This window comes from Dermacentor andersoni, chromosome 1 (assembly GCF_023375885.2).
Source record: "Dermacentor andersoni chromosome 1, qqDerAnde1_hic_scaffold, whole genome shotgun sequence".
NCBI lineage: Eukaryota > Metazoa > Arthropoda > Arachnida > Ixodida > Ixodidae > Dermacentor > Dermacentor andersoni.
In genome coordinates, this window is record NC_092814.1 from 169,831,056 (window position 1) to 169,849,315 (window position 18,260).

The window sequence follows — 18,260 nt, forward strand, 5'->3', positions numbered from 1 at the left end:
ACATTGGAGGCAGTCATAACAAATAAGCAAATTCCGCACAGCTGGAAACTGAGTAAAATGAACTTGATTTATAAAGGGAAAGGTGATAAGAACAACATAAAATCCTTCTGACCAATTACGATAGCATAAGTTATATATAGGCTGGCAATGTAGGCGGTGAAATTAAAATTGCAGTCATGGGTAGAAAGTAATAGAATACTCGGAGAACTTCAGAACGGATTCAGAAGTGGTAGGCGCTTAGATGATAGCCTGTTCGTGCTTACCCAGTGCATAGAAATAGCTAAGGCGAAAAATAGACCTCTGTATTTAGCCTTCCTGGACATAAGCGGTGCATACGACAACGTGAACAGAGAACTCCTGTGGAACATATTAAAAGATGAAGGTATCGGTCATGAGGTAATTGATTTTCTACAAGAAATATATCGAGAAAATAATGTTGAAATAACATGGGAAGGAATTAAGTGTACGACAACGGTCGAGGTACACAAAGGATTAAGGCAAGGCTGTCCTCTATCCCCGCTGCTGTTCATGCTTTATATGATAAGCACGGAAAGAAGGTTACAACGAAGCAATCTAGGGTTTAATCTGCCGTACAGATTAGGCGTGAAGGTTGTTGAGCAACGACTACCGGGTTTAATGTATGCGGACGATATTGTACTGTTAGCGGATAGCCAGGAAGATTTGCAAACTCTGGTTAATTACTGTGGAGACTAAGGAGACAGTTTAGGTTTCAGCGTTAGTGCAGCTAAATCCGGTGGGATGTTTTTCAACGATACAACTGATCAGGAGCTTACAATACAAGACATCAGTGCGCTGGCTGTGTGACGAGCTAGGCGAAGACTCTCGTCTGCGGAGACAGCGAGGCGGGCTTCATTCGCTCACCGTCGTAGAGCAAGTCCTCTGCGCCCTCCATTTCTACGGGACTGGGAGTTTTCAGGGAAGCGTCGGCGCCGAGCGTTACATTGGACGTCATCAAACTACTGTTAGCCGCTGCGTGAGAGATGTGTCTGACGCGCTTATCGATGCGGCAGTGCGTAAGTGGTGGCTAGCTTTCCCGAAGACTACGGCTGAGCGGATATATATAGAAGAATGCTTCTTACTTCGCGGGAACATTACGAACGTGGTCGGGTGTGTCTACGAAAAGTACGTAGGAATTAAGGCGCCTTCAATGTCAGCGTTACTGTGATTTGCATCGAAGCAATGTCTAGACACGCCATATTGCCAAATTTGTCACTTCTGTGTAGCCGACTTAAATTTTGTGTTACCGACATCTCGCGTGCGGCTGCCTATGATACTGACTTTTTCGCTGGTTGCTGACTTTTTGCCGATTGTTCTACTTGTCTGTGAGGGTGCCTTCCAAATGGCTCACTTTCTTGGGAAAGAGGTTGATTAAGTATAAATAGATAAATGGATATCACAGATTGTGTGAAGTAACCTGTGAATGCTAATCTCATAAAGAACTTGGGGTACTTAATTGGTGAAGTTACTTAGTACGCATAATGCTGAATTTTGGTCATGCGTCATCTATTGGCTGCACTATGAAACAGCGAGGCATTGCACAATTTGTTGCAGCGCGAGAAGTGGATGATGCGCCAAGCCGGTTGTGCCTATGCATTTGTGGAGAAATGAAAATGCACTGAGAATCTGAGTGTGCTGGCTTGCATGAAGAAAATACTTCATATTGTTTGCTCTGTTCACTGTTGATGCATGTGCCAGAGGTTCAGTGTATCTTTATTTTTATTTTGGGGGGGGGGGGGGGGCAGTGTTATTCTGGATGGATAAATCATATATTTTCGTCTCATAACGGGGCTCTAATTCTTAAGCAGTATAACAATGCAGATCCAATACTCTGCAGAACTCGGTGTGCGTGAAGATGTCATGAACCACCAAGGCAAAATTACATATCGGGAGAAATGTGGCGCAGATGCCAATGAAAAGTGGATCTTTAACCCGCCATGATAAAAATAAAAATTGCAGAGCAAATAGACCTTTTGTACAGCTTTAGAGCAATTATTACACAAAACGTGATATGCTCAAAGGAGTAAAAGCTTGCCGCAATGCCAAAGTAGGATGAGCGACATGCAGCATATTTTGGCATTGAACTTGTCTTGTAACCGCTATTTTTATTGTAAACCTCTCCCTCCGGCGCTCCCTTTACTGGAACGTGGCACTGTCTTTCCATTGGTGTCATGATGATGATTCTAACGGCAGCAGTAAGGCTGGTTAATGATTGCCCCTTTGATTCCTGCGAGTTTAGTGGTAAAGAATATGGCACGTGCATACACCTGTGCAGCAAAATTTTATGCTTGCGGTGATTTGTTGGAGAGCTAATTCGTGTTGGGACATTTCAGAGATGTGTGCCATTGTGGCTTAATAACTAGATCATTGGTGAGGTTGAAGACTCGTTGTATCGGTATAGAAGCTTGAAGCTGAATTGCACCACAATTCGACGGGACACAAAGAAGAGAAATACACACAGCAGAATGCTCTGCTGTGTGTGTTACTCTTATTTGTGTGCCGTCGAATTGTTGTGCGATCCATCTTCAAATAGAGCATTGGGCTTCTTTGGTGCTGGACCGAAGAAGTGTAAGCTATTCGACAAGATGCCAGTGCCTTGACACACAATTATGGAAGTCTGAAGGTTTGCAAGCAAAGCTTTCCTTTCAAATCCACCTGCTCATGTAATACAAGCTCTGATTGAAAGAACCGTCATACAAAAATAATGGTGAAATCAATGGCCTGTGAAAAGTGTAGTTTGTATATTGACACTGTTGACATAATAGGTGCCCTACCGGCCTCAAAATAGTACTGGACAGAGCAGTTCGTTTCCTATGTGAAACACAAGCTTCCATTACATGCTGTGCAGATAACCAAACTCAGTTTGTTTTGACGTGGTAGACAACATTCACTGTAATCTGTTTTTGATTCTAAAGAAGTGCCAAACACCACCTCTTTTTCAAGGACGTCATGAGAATATTTGGCGAGACCTTTTTACAGCCCCTCATAATGGAAGTGTGGCCAGCCAGCTTTGCTTGGATGCCTTTATAGATTTCTGTTCCTGATCATTGTGTGCTATCAAGTTGCTAAAGTTTATGCAACTGGTGAAAGGCATTACGTGATTCTATAGTCGGATACAACTATAGGAGGCCGCGGAATCTGCACTTTAAAGGCAGGTGAACACAAGCCTGCACCAATGGGCACGCACTCTAGACTGACGTCATGCCGCCGGAGGCACTAATACCCGCTTGTTGGAAAGGGACTATTTCTTTAGACGTGGAGGCAATCGGCTGCTGCGCTTTGGTTATCTGGGCAGGGCCTGTCCTGTCTTCTGAAGTTGTATCCGACTGTAGAGGATGCCGCTTTTCATACAACACAAAAGGACAAAGTGCACAATTATTTGGCCTATGAAATGGATACATTAGAAGTGAGCTATGCAAGGGCTTAAGCTGTGTGAAAATTAGTACATGCAAATATATGACGTTGTTAAAAAATATGTAGTATCGAACATTCATGTAATGGCACGTTTGAATCGGGGAGTGTTGCAGTCATATGCACATTCTATAGGTGATAGCATTATTAAGCTCCTGCTGTTTCCTGTCTTTTCATTGTGAATTACACACACCGTTCATATTGTGGCTAATCAGCACGCACTGGGTCCCTATAACGTAAAACTATTCCAATATGTTTTTATTCCAATCTCCTGACGTAAAATTTCCGTAACCGCCGACGCAAGCACTGGGCGGTCACCCGCACGGTTCCCTGAACAGGTCAATCAAACGCTCTCCTCGTTCATAGGAGGTCACTTTTGTTTGCTTTAAAAGCGAATAAAATTGCCAACACTGAACGGCTTATCTTATCTAATTGGCTGACAAGAAGCGAGGAGCACGCTCAACTGGAGAGGGAATCGATAGGGCCGAGCCACTGCACTGAAAGTCGATAACCGGAGGAAAAGGGTGCTGCCGGTTTCTGCGATTGGTCCGCTTTCCCTTACTTAGCTTGCGGTGGCTGGTCGAAAATCGCGGCGGCATGCAACTGAAGCTTAAGAATGACGCTAAAATGGATCCTCGGCAAAGAAGAGTTGGCAGAATGAGGTCGTAAACGTGCCGAAAGTATTTGAAAACGTTACACGGCCAAGCAAGAAGCTTTATTATACGCAAATAAACCCACGCTCTCCGGCAGGCGGGGGCAACCAGCGCCTAAGCGATTGGCGGCAGCCATCTTCTATTCCTTTCGGAATGGGGCAGCCTCCGGCTATTCAGAAAAAAATTCACTTTTGTTCGGCATATTAATGCATATTTAATGCGTACACGTCATGGGGATCGTCAGTGGGCTCCATGCTACAGTTATATCGAGCACTTTTTATCGGATTTCTACGCTATAGTTCTCCCGTGCTTGCTAAAACATGCAAGTCAAATCTTCGAGAACTTCAGAGCGTCAGAGCGTGCAAGCACAGGCACTACGTGTTTGCCTAGGCCTTCCGCGGAGCGCCTCAACAGCAGGAACCATTAGAATGGCTCAAGACCATCCGATCACGACTTACATCAGCACCGACTCGCTTAGGGCCCATGTTCGTCATATTTCACGGATTCAATCAAGCTTTCTTGCCTGTCTGCCAGAACGACGACCCCAGGCATCCATCTCCAACGAGGTCAGCAAGCATCGTGCCTCCCTACCATCGGGCTTCACACCATCAGCACGTTCAACCTCAGCTTTGTGGTGTTTAAAACAACCTCAAGTGCGTCTTACGGTTCCAGGGATAAGAAAGAAGACCGACCTGCCTACCTTGGCCTTGAAGCAAGCAGCTCTGGATTGTTTGCACACTTTCTACTTTCACCGCGTCCACATATATACGGATGGCTCTTCCACCCAGACCAGCTCCACCGGGGCAGTGGTTATACCATCACGATCACTAAGCATCCGATACAAGATTTCTCACTAGACAACATCGACCGGTTCGGAGCTTGTTGCCCTCCGAGGTGCCGTAGATTATATTAACAACCAACCGGCTAATCGGTGGGCAATATTCTGTGATTTAAAGGCGGCCTTACAATGTCTTGTGTCATCTCTTCGTCGCGGGTCCTGTGAACAACTCGTATCGGAGATACGAGAAATGCACCATCACATCATTGCGAAAGGGCACGACGTCGTGTTTCAGTGGCTGCCTGGCCATTGCGGTATCTCCGGCAACGACGTCGCTGACGAAGCTGCTAAGAAAGCACATGAAGGAGCAACCCTTCTTTCTATACCTTTATCGCGGACTGATGCAGCCCAACACTTAGGCAAGCTAGCGCACCGTATGACATTGGAGAAGTGGCACACACCTGATTTCACTCAACATCGATTGCATTCCCTCGATCCATCTATGCAACTGCGGCTGTTACCAGGGCTTCCGCGTAATGAGGAAACAATGCTGTGCCGCTTACGCTTGGGTGTCGCATTCACGAATGCATATACGTTTTTAATTGGAATGGCTGATAGCGCCGAGTGCAATGCCTGCGGTGTCGAAGGAACTATAGACCATCTACTGTGCTACTGCACATCATTTGAAAATATAAGACAAGAACTCTGCACAGCTCTCAACCAGTTAGATAGAAAACCGTTCACCTTGAACAAGATCTTGGGACCATGGCCTCGCATATCGCAGCTACAAAAGGCCACAAAAGCGCTGCTGCGATATTTGAAAGATACAGGATTGAGTCAGCGTCTGTGATCCGGACTGAGTGACTGAACGATATCCCCGGTGGACTTTCTCTTCTTTCTTTAATCTTTCCGTCCCCCTTTCCCTTTCCCCAGTGTAGGGTAGCCAAGCGGGCTCAGACCTGGTTAACCTCCCTACCTTTCATTTATCATTTGCTCTCTCTCTCTAATGCGTACACGTCACTTTAATGCGGTGAGTTTTTGCGGTTTTGTGACGTCGCGTGACAGGCAGGTGAAGTGGGCGCAGCCCGACAACTTTTGACCAATAGCCGGGGGCTAATGGCGAAAAGGCGTCGAATCAAAAATAACTATTTTTCTGTTTTCGGTCAAATCATGCATAATCAGTGTATACACGCCATATCAGATGGGGAGCTATCGCACTTTTCGTGACGTCGCGTAACAGACCGGTGAAGTAGGGGTGGTCTTTTAAAAGTTTTTGACCAATCGCGGAGGGCTGATTACAGAATTCTAATAGAAAAGTTTGGAATAGTTTTACGTTATAGCGCCACCGTATTCTTACATAAAGAAAGAACAAACAGCACAATGACGTGTATGCTGCAGTAGTGTATTTTTCATTTCCGTGGTCCAAGAGTGGCACAACCCGCCGTGGTTGTTCAGTGGCTATGGTGTTAGGCTACTGAGCACGAGGTCGCGGGATCGAATCCCGGCCATGGCGGCCGTTTTTCGATGGAGGCGAAATGCGAAAACACCCGTGTACTTAGATTTAATTGCACGCTAAAGATCCCCAGGTTGTAGAAATTTCCGGGGTCCTCCACTACGGCGTGCCTCATAATCAGAAATTTGTTTTGGCACGTAAAACCCCATAATTTTTTTTAAGAGTGGCACAGGTTGTCTTACGTTTTTGTCTTTTTTGAAGAGACACCAAGTGCATGTTACAAGTGTCCTCATATGCACAGCACAATGTTTACTGCAATAATTTCATTCATGTTCTTGAATAATAAACAAAATAATAAACTGAAAGCTCCTTTACAAGGTGTCTTCTGGGGGGCTCGACTGGAGAGCAGTGAGGGCACCGATACTACTGTTGCAGAGCAGCCCTCTGGACCTCCGTCACACTCTCAAGAGCACGTGCCTGGCGCTTGCCTTCTGCCACCAGGTGGTTGAGTGCCTCCAGCAGCAGAATGTTTTGCTGCAAAAATAAGTGGATCATTGGAATGAATCGACCGCATATAAACCATTATTTACAAAGAAAGATGCTCGTTGCACTATTGGTACTAAGTGCCCTTAACTGTGGAAGCCTTTAGTGTAGTATGCATAATAAAACAATGTGTTGGGACAACGTTGCTTTATTTTTCATAACTGGGGTTGTCTTTTTCAGAGCCAATTGTCATGTTGATTAGTGTGCCAGCAGCTGAGGTGTCTCCGCGCCTTCACGAGTCTCTACTGTCATTTTTGTTCACTGCAAAACAAATGCCTCTCCCTACAAGCCCGTCTTATACGAGCTGATTGCATCCTATGCCTACAAAGATCATATTTTTGTCCCATTACGCAATTTTCTACCATCCTAGGCTGCAGTTCTCTCTCCTTGACATCCATTCTGTCACGCTTATGTAATCACCTGTTATGAATTGGCAACAAGAGATTGAAGACGTGCATGGCCTGCCTGCCGATTCCATTTATTTTTTTCTTAATCTCAACTAGCATGTCAATTGCCACTGTTTACTACGCCACTGTCTTTTTTTTATTGAAATGAATATTAGGAGAGGTTGGCGCCTTTATGGTGGCCCCGGCTACTCCTTGTCACTTGGTAAAGGAACCAAATTTGCGTAAAAAGGGAGAATAGCGACTAGAAATATGGCACTCAGTAGAACACTGGATGAATAAAAATATATAGTCCAACAGTACATGAGTCGCAAAGTTCTGTGCATTAGTTCAGTCCACGTACGCTTATATAAAGTCAGATGTATTGAACAGCCAAAACACACAACACATGTAATGCACTGCAAGTACAGAACAGAATTATACATATTGCGTAAAAGTTGCGATCACCACATAAAACAATTATGAACCACGAACAACGTTTGTGTTACTCATTTAGCGTATTCGGATCATCTGATACCTAATATTTTCCCAAAATGTTGGTGTCCTTTAAAAACTTTTTCAGAGCAAGAAACGCTCTTTTTTGAAGGCCCGCAGTTGGCCACGGGCCAAGTATCTTTTTTAGAGTGAATGGTATTCTGTCTAATATAAACAAATTAGCTTGCAGTACCGTTCTTTGTGTATCGTATTTCGTGCACTCGAGAAGAAGATGATGCACATCTTCGTCTGGATGGCCACAAGAACACTGCGGACTAGAGACACGTTTTATCCTGTACAAGAAGTGTTTCGTAAACGCAGTACCAAGACGCAGGCGGTGTACCAATGTTTCAAATTTTCTGTTGTCTCTTAGATTTTCCGGCATTGATAAGTTTATACATGGGTCTATAAAGTATAACTCCGAGTTTTTAGTTTGCAGATTAAACCAGGTAGTTTTGCTGAGGCGACAAGAAAGCTGTATCAGGAGCAGACGGACTTCACTACGCAGTAGAGGAAGATTGGTTGCCTCCACGTTATTGTGCGCCCGATTCGCAGCTGCGTCCGCGGCAGTATTACCAGGAATATTGCAGTGCCCAGGTATCCATTGGAATGCAAGTACGTGGTTCATTGCGCTTGCTTTTGTAAGTTCTTTGAGTGTCTCATACAATAGCAAAGTATTTTCTTATTGCTCTGTAGTAATGTGAGAGCGGCTTGCGAATCGCTAAAGATAACCCATTTTTGCGAATGTTTTTCTGATGTTATGAAACGCAAAGCACACAGGATTGCAAACAGTTCTGCCACGGTGGAAGATGTCTCTCGGGATAATTTGAATGTTTGCTCTAGCGCTAAATGTGGAATGACGAATGCTGAAGTCGAAGAATTTTTATGACACGAACCATCTGTATAAACGTGGAGGTACTGGGAATATAAGGAGTAAATTTGGAAGAGTGCCAGTTGTTGTGCGGCTACTATGAACATGTCTCTCTTAGATATAATCCCGTCAACCGATATTTCTATTTTAGGACATGTTAACATCCAGGGAGGGTAACAAACATCCACTTTGCATAATTCAAATCTTGGTAATAATGCTTTATGTTCTCGAACAACATCGTGAATTTTGCTTTTGTTTCTTTCGGTAAGCGCGAGGTTTAATGGATGCTTCTCGTGTTGGGTTAAGATGCGATAAATATGTCGGCATGTTTCAACCGTTCGTATGACTGGAAATGCTGGGTGACCAGCTTCTGCAATTACTAAAAAACTCGAGGTAGCCTGCGGAACCCCAAGACACACTCGCAGCCCTCTTGCCAGTAAACGTTGAAGACGTTCCTCAGAAGTTTGCGATAAACCATCGAGAATAGGTGCCGAATAAGCAATTCTTTGTTTTATGAGTGCGTTATGAACCTGTAGTAGTGAAGAGACTGATCCCCCCCACGTTGTGCCAGCGAGTCGCCGAAGTACGTTTATTACTGAATTGGTCTGCTTTTCAATTGCGCGGATGTGTGAAGCCCATGTTAGCTGGCGGTCAAGAATAACTCCAAGAAATTTATGCTCTTTCACAAACCTCAAAGTTTGCCCATTAAGCGTAAGTTGGAAATTATTCAGCTGTCGTCTAGTGAAAGGAAGTACGGCTGTCTTCGCGTATGAAAGACTCATGCCTCTTTCTTTTAAAAATGTGTCGATACTATCAAGACCCTCTTGCAGCGTTCTTTGAATGTCTTGTATATGAGATCCAGAGGCCCATATGCAGATGTCATTCTGCGTACAGCGAATACTGTAGACCAGACGGGAGCTTTAGTGGCAAGGCTGTCATGACACAGTTGAATAAAAACGGGCTGAGAACACTGCCTTGCAGAACACCCTGCGTGATGCTGTGATAATTACTCTCTCCTTCGATTGTTTCCATAAACGTTTTTCTATCTTTCAAGAAATTTGATACCCATCGCAGTGCTCGACCGTGTAGGCCAAGCTCTAACATGCCAGCAAGGATGTGTATGTGACTTACAGTGTCGAATGCTCTTTGAATGTCTAAATATACTGCTACTGTCACATTTCCGCAACTACGTTCATGTTCTACGCATGTGGCAATGTCTAATACTGAATCCATTGTACACCTATTTTGTCGAAAACCGGTCATGTAATTGGAAAACACATTTGTGTGTTCACACCACCACTGTAGTCGGTGGTCTATCATCTTCTCCATTAGTTTGCAAAAACAGCTTGTGAGACTGACGGGTCGGTAGGAGTCAAGACAAAGGGGAGTCTTTCCTGGTTTTAGTACTGTAATTACTCGGGCTAATTTCCATGAATATGGAAGAGTCTCTCTTATCCAGATGTAATTAAATATCTCCAAAAGAGCCATTCTTCCTACTAGACCTAGGTTCTTTAACATCATATACGTGACACCATCTGCGCCTGCGGTTGTCTTTGTACGGCATGACGAAAGAGCACATTTCAATTCATTTAGACTTAACTCACAGTCAAGTTGAGGATGTTGTGACATAAAGCTCGCACGAACTTTCTGTTCTGCTAGTGTTGTCGAACTTGTAAATTGTAGGCAAGTAAACGGCATTCCTGGTCTGGATATAAGTTGACAGAATTTGTCAGCAACAGATGTTTCCGGAGTGCTTCGAGCTACCGCAAGGGCTCGGAAGGGATGGCTCTGGGTAACTGGACCACTAAAAGATCGGACAACTGACTATATTCTGGGAACTGGTGTAAACGGAGACAACGACGCACAGTATTCTCGCCACCTTCTCGTACCTAATTTTTGTAAGCGTCTGCGCGAAGTTGACCGAACTTTCTGTGCGAAGTTGACCGAACTTTCTGTGCCATCTTGTAGTCATCCAGCTTTCCACTGCGGCGGTAAGCTCGTTCTGCGCGTCTTCTAATTGCTCTTAGACATTCATATTCCCCGTCGACTGCAGCGTATTCATTTGGAACAATGACTTGCTTTGTGCGAACCTCGTAAGACTCACACAATATATTTGCAAAACTTTGAAAGCTCGGATTTTCGCCCAATGAGTTACTTAAATGGTGATGAAAACTTTGCCAATTAGTATATTTTGAGTAGCGCCGGGTCCCTTCACTCCGTATGAGGCGATACTTTACCAGGATCGGAAAATTATCACTACCGTGCGTTTCTATGTCCGTGGACCATTCAACGCCATCAAGAAGGTCTTGTGAGCAGAGCGTAACATCTATACAGCTTGAGTAACGAAACCCCCGCAAGAACGTTAGAGAGCTGTCATTTAACACGATCAGATTACTTTTTTCTGCGGCAGACTCTATGATGCTTCCGCGGGAATCGTTATATTCACTTCCCCAGATGACGTTATGTGCGTTGAAGTCCCCACAAACCAGCACATGTGAGTTTGCGATACCAAACACATTCACCAAGCTGTCTACTGATATTTTGCTAGCACGTTGTAGATAAAGACTGATCACTGTGACGCTTATGTTTCTAAAAGATATCATGCAGGCTATGAACTCCGGTATATTTAAATCGCTCGACTGTATTAAATAGGACGGCAGGTCCGTTCTCACGCATAACATCGCTCTGCTACTTCCAGCAATGTGCGATGATCTATATATAACATAGTTTGAAAGACGAAAGTCATCTCTTACGCCTGCCTCCTGTATACATAAAACAGGAAAGTTATGTTGAGCTAGTAGCTCGCGAAAATCAGCTGACTTATTTCGAAGGCTATTAGCATTCCACTGAAATACGAAAACATTGTTGTAACGATTATTCATTGTAAGCCTGCCGTGGAGCTGTTGGTGATTGTGGAAGCACCAGTGATTGCATAGAAAGCAGTGCTTTTACCTCTGGTAGGTTGTTTGCTTGTGGAATGGCACTTAGAATTGCACGCAGAGCTGTGAATAGCATGGGCAGGATCATCTGTGCTACGGGTAAAGACGCGTAATCACCAAACGACGCTGAGGCTCCATGTGTGCTCGAAGCAGGTCGCTGAAGAGTTGACTGAGATGGTCGCTGGGATGACTGGTTTGGTTGAGGCGAATGCTGAGGTAGTCGCTCAGATGTTAGATGAGGTTGCTGTGTCAGTGGCTGAGGGCGTTGCTGAGAAGGTCGGCGAATTTCACTCGAAGCCTGGGCAAGATGAGTAGCATTCTCTGAAGGTGGATCATGCCACTCGCTGTCAGAACGTTGTCGACCTGAGTGCTTTAGAGCTGCACAATAGCTCATATGGACCCCTTGCTCTTTTTCTTTGTTAGGAGTTGGAGGCGCGCATCTTACAGCATCAAGGTTGGGTGGGGGCGCATTACGAGGAGGCAGCCTTCCGTATTTTAACTCATGTCTGCGTAACCTTGAAGCAGCTCTGCTCTGAGGGCACCCGGAGTAGGAAGCTGTATGGTTTCCGCCACAGTTAGCGCACTTTGGCTGACACACAGACTTGTACTCTGAATGGTTGTGGTCTTCTGAGCATATCTTGCAGCGACGCTGACTGCAGCAGTTCTTCGATAGGTGTCCAAATCTCTGGCCGTTGTAGCATCTTAGAGTAGGGCCATGATATTCTTCTACGGGGTGACTCGTAAAACCTAAATGTTCTCATTGCGGCATTGGTTTGTCTTCTCTGAAATGGAGCATGACGGTTCTCAGAGGGCGTGATTCTACCGCTCCTTCTTCTTGGCGATTGTAGCGTGCCTGACGACGGGCAGATGTCACTCCAAAATTCTTCAGGAAGTCAACCAGTTGTTCCTCCGTATACTCAACTGGCACATGGCGTATCTTGCCAACATTCTTGGTATAAGAGGCCGGAATGAATGGTTTGACTTCCAAACCAGCCACTTCGCTGATCGACAGTAGATGTTTTGCAGATTTTTGTTACTTCGCTTTCTGTACAGTCCTCGACTTCTCAAGTTTCTTTGTTAACCTCCAGGTTTATGTCCCATATTGCATAACCGGTAGAATGCAATGATTCTAAACTTCTTTCAAGGATATCGGTAACATGGCGATCACGATTCGGTAATGCCTTCCATGTGCTGTTCAACCCATGAAATTTTTGTATAAGTTTCCTTCTTTATATCAGTACCTGCTACTGATATTTCACCTGGATAAAGATACTCTTCAATAGATTCTGCGGGCTTAATGTCACTCATGAATTTCTCTTATTTCACCAAGTTAGTGAGGGTTTTCTTTATCTTTTCCATATTTTCGCGGGCCCACGTGCATGTAAAAGCACGAACACTCATTGGTGCTCAATGCCTTTTTCAAACTGCTGGACATTCAGTTCGTTACTACGCAAGTTACTTAATCCATGCACTACTATTATGCTAAATATGAAACAGTAGAAATATACTTATCTGCTGGTAGCGAGATCCATCGTCGGCACCACCTCTTTGTCGCATCATAGCTATATAGGCTGTCTTCCTTTTGCACACGCTATGTAATATTCGTGACGCTCGCAATCACGCAGAGTGGAGGAACTCGGCGCATTCGCAGAAGCAGCACCGGACAAGTTGTTTCTTCAGCGTTGCGCCGTAAACAGTGGGTGCGCGTTGCGATCTGCAAAATCGCCTAAGCTATTGGCAGTCTTACGGGGTGCACGGAAAGATTGCTCACGGAGGAACAGAACTATCCAAGAAATAGCGGTCATCGTCGAGCCTCATCACTACGTCGCGCACTGCAAGCTCGTTGTACGAGTTTGTTTACACTGGGCCTCTTCGATGTTTAAGCCGCCATGCTCGCCCGGTGAATGGATGTGATGACGCCACCACAGCGTTCCCTCGTGGTAAAATGCGAAGCGTATTAAATTACAAATTAGTCTAAAACACATTCAGTGTACATCTTGTAAGCTTTAAAATGCTTCTAAACCACGTTAAAGTAACTAATAATATTGTACTAAATGCATTTGTTTTATAACTTGTTTGTGCATGTAATGCACTCGGTGGATCGACAAACAAGTGAAAGAAGGCACGACCATGCACCGACGGTATGATCACGTGAGCCCCAGTTTGTCGACCGCCCAGAAGGCAACGCCCAAGGAATGATAGCTACCCAAAGTGAATCTAGATAAACCAATGAAACTGGAGGCTTCTCGAAAGATAAACTGTGTCTCGGTACCATTTGTGCTTTCATCTTGGGGTGTCGCCAGAGCTCGTGAAGGTCCCGAGTTTCGCCAAACTCGGCGCATCCTGCATAGCAACCCTGATCTAAATATGGCTGGTCTTATCCTTAAAGTTTGGATTCGTTCTTGCCACTTTAGACAAGCCGTGAAAGTCTAACATACACTGCGACGACGAATGCAAGTTGTTTTCTTTGAAAGTAAAGCGAGAACAACTGTGAAGCTGAGAACCGATACGGTTTCAAAAAACTCAAGAAAGAAGCATCAAAGGTTTTCAGTGCAGCCGCCTCTGCGACCCTCCCGCAATGTTGATGTATAGCGGTTGTGTTGCAGACGCCGATAAGAAATGCACTATAACAGCAGAAAGACGTTAGCTCGCAGCAGTGACGGCGGCTCCTCCTGGCACTTCATCGCAAGAGAGGCCTCACCATGGCGTTCTGGGCTACGCTTCTCCTGGCTCTCACTTTGATCGTCGGTTCACGTGCACAGTTTGCGTAAGTTAATCAGATTTTACTAATTACGAAAAAATGGTGTACTTAATTCGTTAACCATATGAAAAATGAAAAATCTGCAGCATTTTTATTTACACCTAAAAGAATTTTCAGACGAGTGGACGTTTCTGACACAAATAATTTAGAGGTTTAGAATGGGGGCTCCAAACGTCTGGGGCTCCAAGGCTCTAAAGAAATAGCGTCAAAGCTACTGCGCATACGCGAGACGCTATTTCACTGATTTAGCGGTAGCCCCAAAACCTGCCCCAAAAGATTTGTGCCGACAAACCTAGCGGCACCCATCGAAGCGACGGCTCTAACCTAGCACCACGTACCCAGGATTTCTTTCCGGCGAGGGGGGGGGGGGGGGGGGGGGGCAGGGGTACTTTTACTAGTACAAATGTGAATAGCGCCTACCATTCGCCATAAAGACGCGTAAACCCGCAAAAGAGAAATTAAACAAGGTGTATCTCACAGATACGCCTGTGAGACACACCTCTCCTTTACTTGGCAAACAAGGAACCACATAAAATGGACTCGCGCAGAAAAGAAGCGCAGGAAGAACACTGCCAAGAACAAGTGAACAAGCGAAAGTGTAAAGTAAAGATTACTTTCGTAGAATACAAGTTAAAAGCACAGCAGTTGGCAATCAAGGCACACAAACCGCGCGGGGTTGCGTTACTCTGCCAGCCACCCGCAAAATTGTCGTTACGCAGCATTTTCAAAATGGAGTCGTAATTGATACCTCCGGAGCGTCTACTGTTCTTGAAGAGCCTTTTCATCGGAGGAAGCAATGAGGTGTGCAACAGACATGGGCAAAGTGTATGGAGTCTGAGCATTTCACTCTTCTAAAGTCTGCGGCACAGTTCATTTCAGTGCTGAACCCGTTTTACTCACGGAACTTCACTGCCAACTGAAGTGAAACTTGACAATAAATAGTTGCAGAGAAGCAAGCAAGCATTTTATTTCAGTTCAATAAAAGTTGGGCTTCCGCCATTCCACTATAATAGGCGAGGCAAAACGTACAAAATTACGCGCTAATATTTTTTTTTTTTTGTGGTTACCGCCTTATTTGGGTAAAAGGAAAAGTTTGAAGTACGAATTATTTGCAGACTCGCGGAGGAATGGTGGCTGGCGGTTATGAGGGCGCGGGCCGGGCTTCAGGGCATATTTAAGTTGTGTCCGAGTATAGTAGTGTTTTTTAATTAGCTCTGGAAGAATTTGAGTTGGCGGAAAATATATATTTGCGAAACAATCACAGTTTTTTTGGATCCGTCGTTTACTGCTCCACCAAGTTACGTGCCAAAACCGACTCGTATTGTCACTTGGGAAGTTGCGTAACGAAATCACACCATATTGTTTTGAGTTTATATATATATATATATATATATATATAGTAGGCAAAGAGGGATTCTTCAGGCTACCTTTCAAACGTAAAGAACTTGAGTGGTGCTACAAGGTAAACAGAACAAGTATTTAATTTCGACAGTTTCGATCGGTGGACCGATCTTCATCAGGGTTATATATATATATATATATATATATATATATATATATATATATATATATATATATATAAGATGGCGTTAGCAAACACACCATTTGAATATACCAAGCGATGATACGCCCAAGAAATGAAATTAGAAAAGGAATTGTCAGGTGACGGCAGAAAACGTGACCAAATTCGTGCTATGTTACCAAACAAAAACAGAAAATGAAGAGATAACAACAAAAAATAAACACAAAAATAAAAAAGTGACGTCCGAGTAAAAAGAATGGAATCGAGGGAAGATGTGATGGGCTATGAAGATAGGCAACTCAATTTTCCTAGACTTTCATTCAAAGCAGACGCGGCGGTGTCCAACTTATAGATAAGAAAGGATTTACGGTTTTCTCTATCATAAATTGAACGAAATCCAGATTCACGCAATATGACTTTCAGCTTATCAAATGAATGGTCATTGAAGTGTATGTGTTTTGAGATGGGCAGGTTGGGGAACGTGTTAGCGTAGGATTTATGATTGTTAAAGCGCAATTTAAAAGGCCCTTGTGTTTGTCCAAGGTAGTCTTTTTTTTTTTCCACAGCGTACATTCAAGCATATATATTACGTTTTTAGCATCGCAGGTGAAATCGCCTTTCATATTTAAACGAAAGTTTGAAGCCATACTAGTCACCCGCTGCGATGTACACATGTAGGGGCATATTTTACATCGCGGTTTTCGGCGAGGATGGCTTCCGATGGCGTCAGGGCAGTCAGTCTTAGTTGACGATAATAGTATGTCTCAAAAATTTTTAGCTTTAAGGCATACTACTTTAGGCGTTTTAGCTAAGATGTTTTTGAGACGTTCATGTTGCAATAGGATATTTTGGTGCTTCTTCAGAATATCAGAAACACATTGGACTGACGGACAATGGGTTAGGACAAGATTTGTCTGGGGCGAGAGAGTCGGTTTTTTAGCAGAGGATAGAAGCGTCCTACGATCATGCACGTCTGCGCGTTTTATGGCGTCTTCACTTAGTTGTGATGGATAGTTTTGTTTGGCTGAAACGTTTTTAGGTTTCCGCGATTTTTTTTTTTAAACCCGGATTGTTCAGAACAGATTCCTTTGACGCGTAAGGCCTGACGATAGGGAATGATAGTCTTGCAATGTTTAACGTGGACAGTATCGAAGTGCAAATATTGATATAAGTCTATCGGCTTTTCGTATAGCGCAGTATACAGTTTATCATTTAGCACTGAAATGCTGACATCAAGTAAGTAAATTGTAGATGCAGAATACGTGTGAGAAAGTGATATGGGTGAAATGGGTGGATGGGCATTGTTAAAGTCAGAAGACCTCTCTGTCTTTCCTATCAATAAATCCAATCTTCTTCTTCATGGAGGAAACCAGCTCCTGATCACCATGCGACCAAATCATAAACACAACGTCAATGTAACGTTTGTAATAAAATAGTTGTAGCGCCCGGGTTGGCAAATAAATGTTTTTCTAGCTGACCCATATATTGGCGTAGTTGGGGCCAATCCGCGTGCCCATTGACGTTCCATTACCTTGGACATAGTGTTAACCTTCGAATTCGAAGTTCAGTTCTAAAATATGTGTTAGCACAGTGGCCAGTGTGTTGCTATCGATTAGTTTTTCGGGTAATGATGCTTCGTAAGAATTGACGACTGCCATAACGCCATCTGCATGCGTAATGTTAGTATACAAGGATGCTACATCAAGTTTGACCAAAGTAGAGCCTTGAGGAATATTGAGGTCAATTATATCTGACAGAAAGTCGGTAGTGTCCCTTACGTAAGACGTAAATGTAGCTGGGATATTACTAATGACGGAATCTACGTAGCTGGACAAATTTACCGGAATTGATGGGACGGCCGGGGTTGTTTACCTTATATATTTTAGGTAAAAGGTAAAAGCGACCTGCAACAGGGCTTAGTGGAATGAGAAAATGAATTGCATTGTCAGGCACCTTTTTTTATTCTTGACGAGATCTTGCACCGTGCTCTTGACCAGAGATTTGTGTTGTTCAGTGGGGTCATAATCAAGGCGTTTATGAAACGTCGCGTCCGCTAGCTGTCTGTGGGCCTCTGCGATGTAATCGGACTTGTTCATTATGACAACGGCACCACCTTTGTCAGCAGGTTTAATGACGACGTCGTTGCGAGAGGACAGAGCATCTAGTTCTTTCATCTCGCTGGTGGGCAAATTACGGTGGAAGAGTGCTTGGTTCTGATACACTTGATCTGTTTTTGTTTCCTAACATAGCACGTATTTGGTGGCGTTTTCTGCTGCCACCTGACAATTCCCTTTCGAACTTCATTTTTGTTCCTAACATCGATCACTTTGTATCTTGAAACGATGTGTTTGCAAACGCGATATTTTATACATGCATCAGCTGTTCTTTAGAACGATTGACACGCATTTTGTTCACCCATTTTCTTCGTTTTTC

At 44.1% G+C, this 18,260-nt stretch overlaps 1 protein-coding gene across 1 annotated transcript in view; it reads left to right on the forward strand.

Moving 5' to 3' along the window:
• The first annotated feature begins 14,006 nt into the window (after nucleotides 1-14,006).
• Nucleotides 14,007-18,260, forward strand: part of LOC126547050 (lysosomal aspartic protease-like) — a 46,772-nt gene continuing 42,518 nt past the window's right edge. The window contains exon 1 of the mRNA XM_050194882.3: nucleotides 14,007-14,311. Within this exon, the coding sequence (XP_050050839.1) occupies nucleotides 14,247-14,311 (65 nt within the window). The 5' untranslated portion in view covers nucleotides 14,007-14,246. The remainder of the gene's footprint in view (nucleotides 14,312-18,260) is intronic.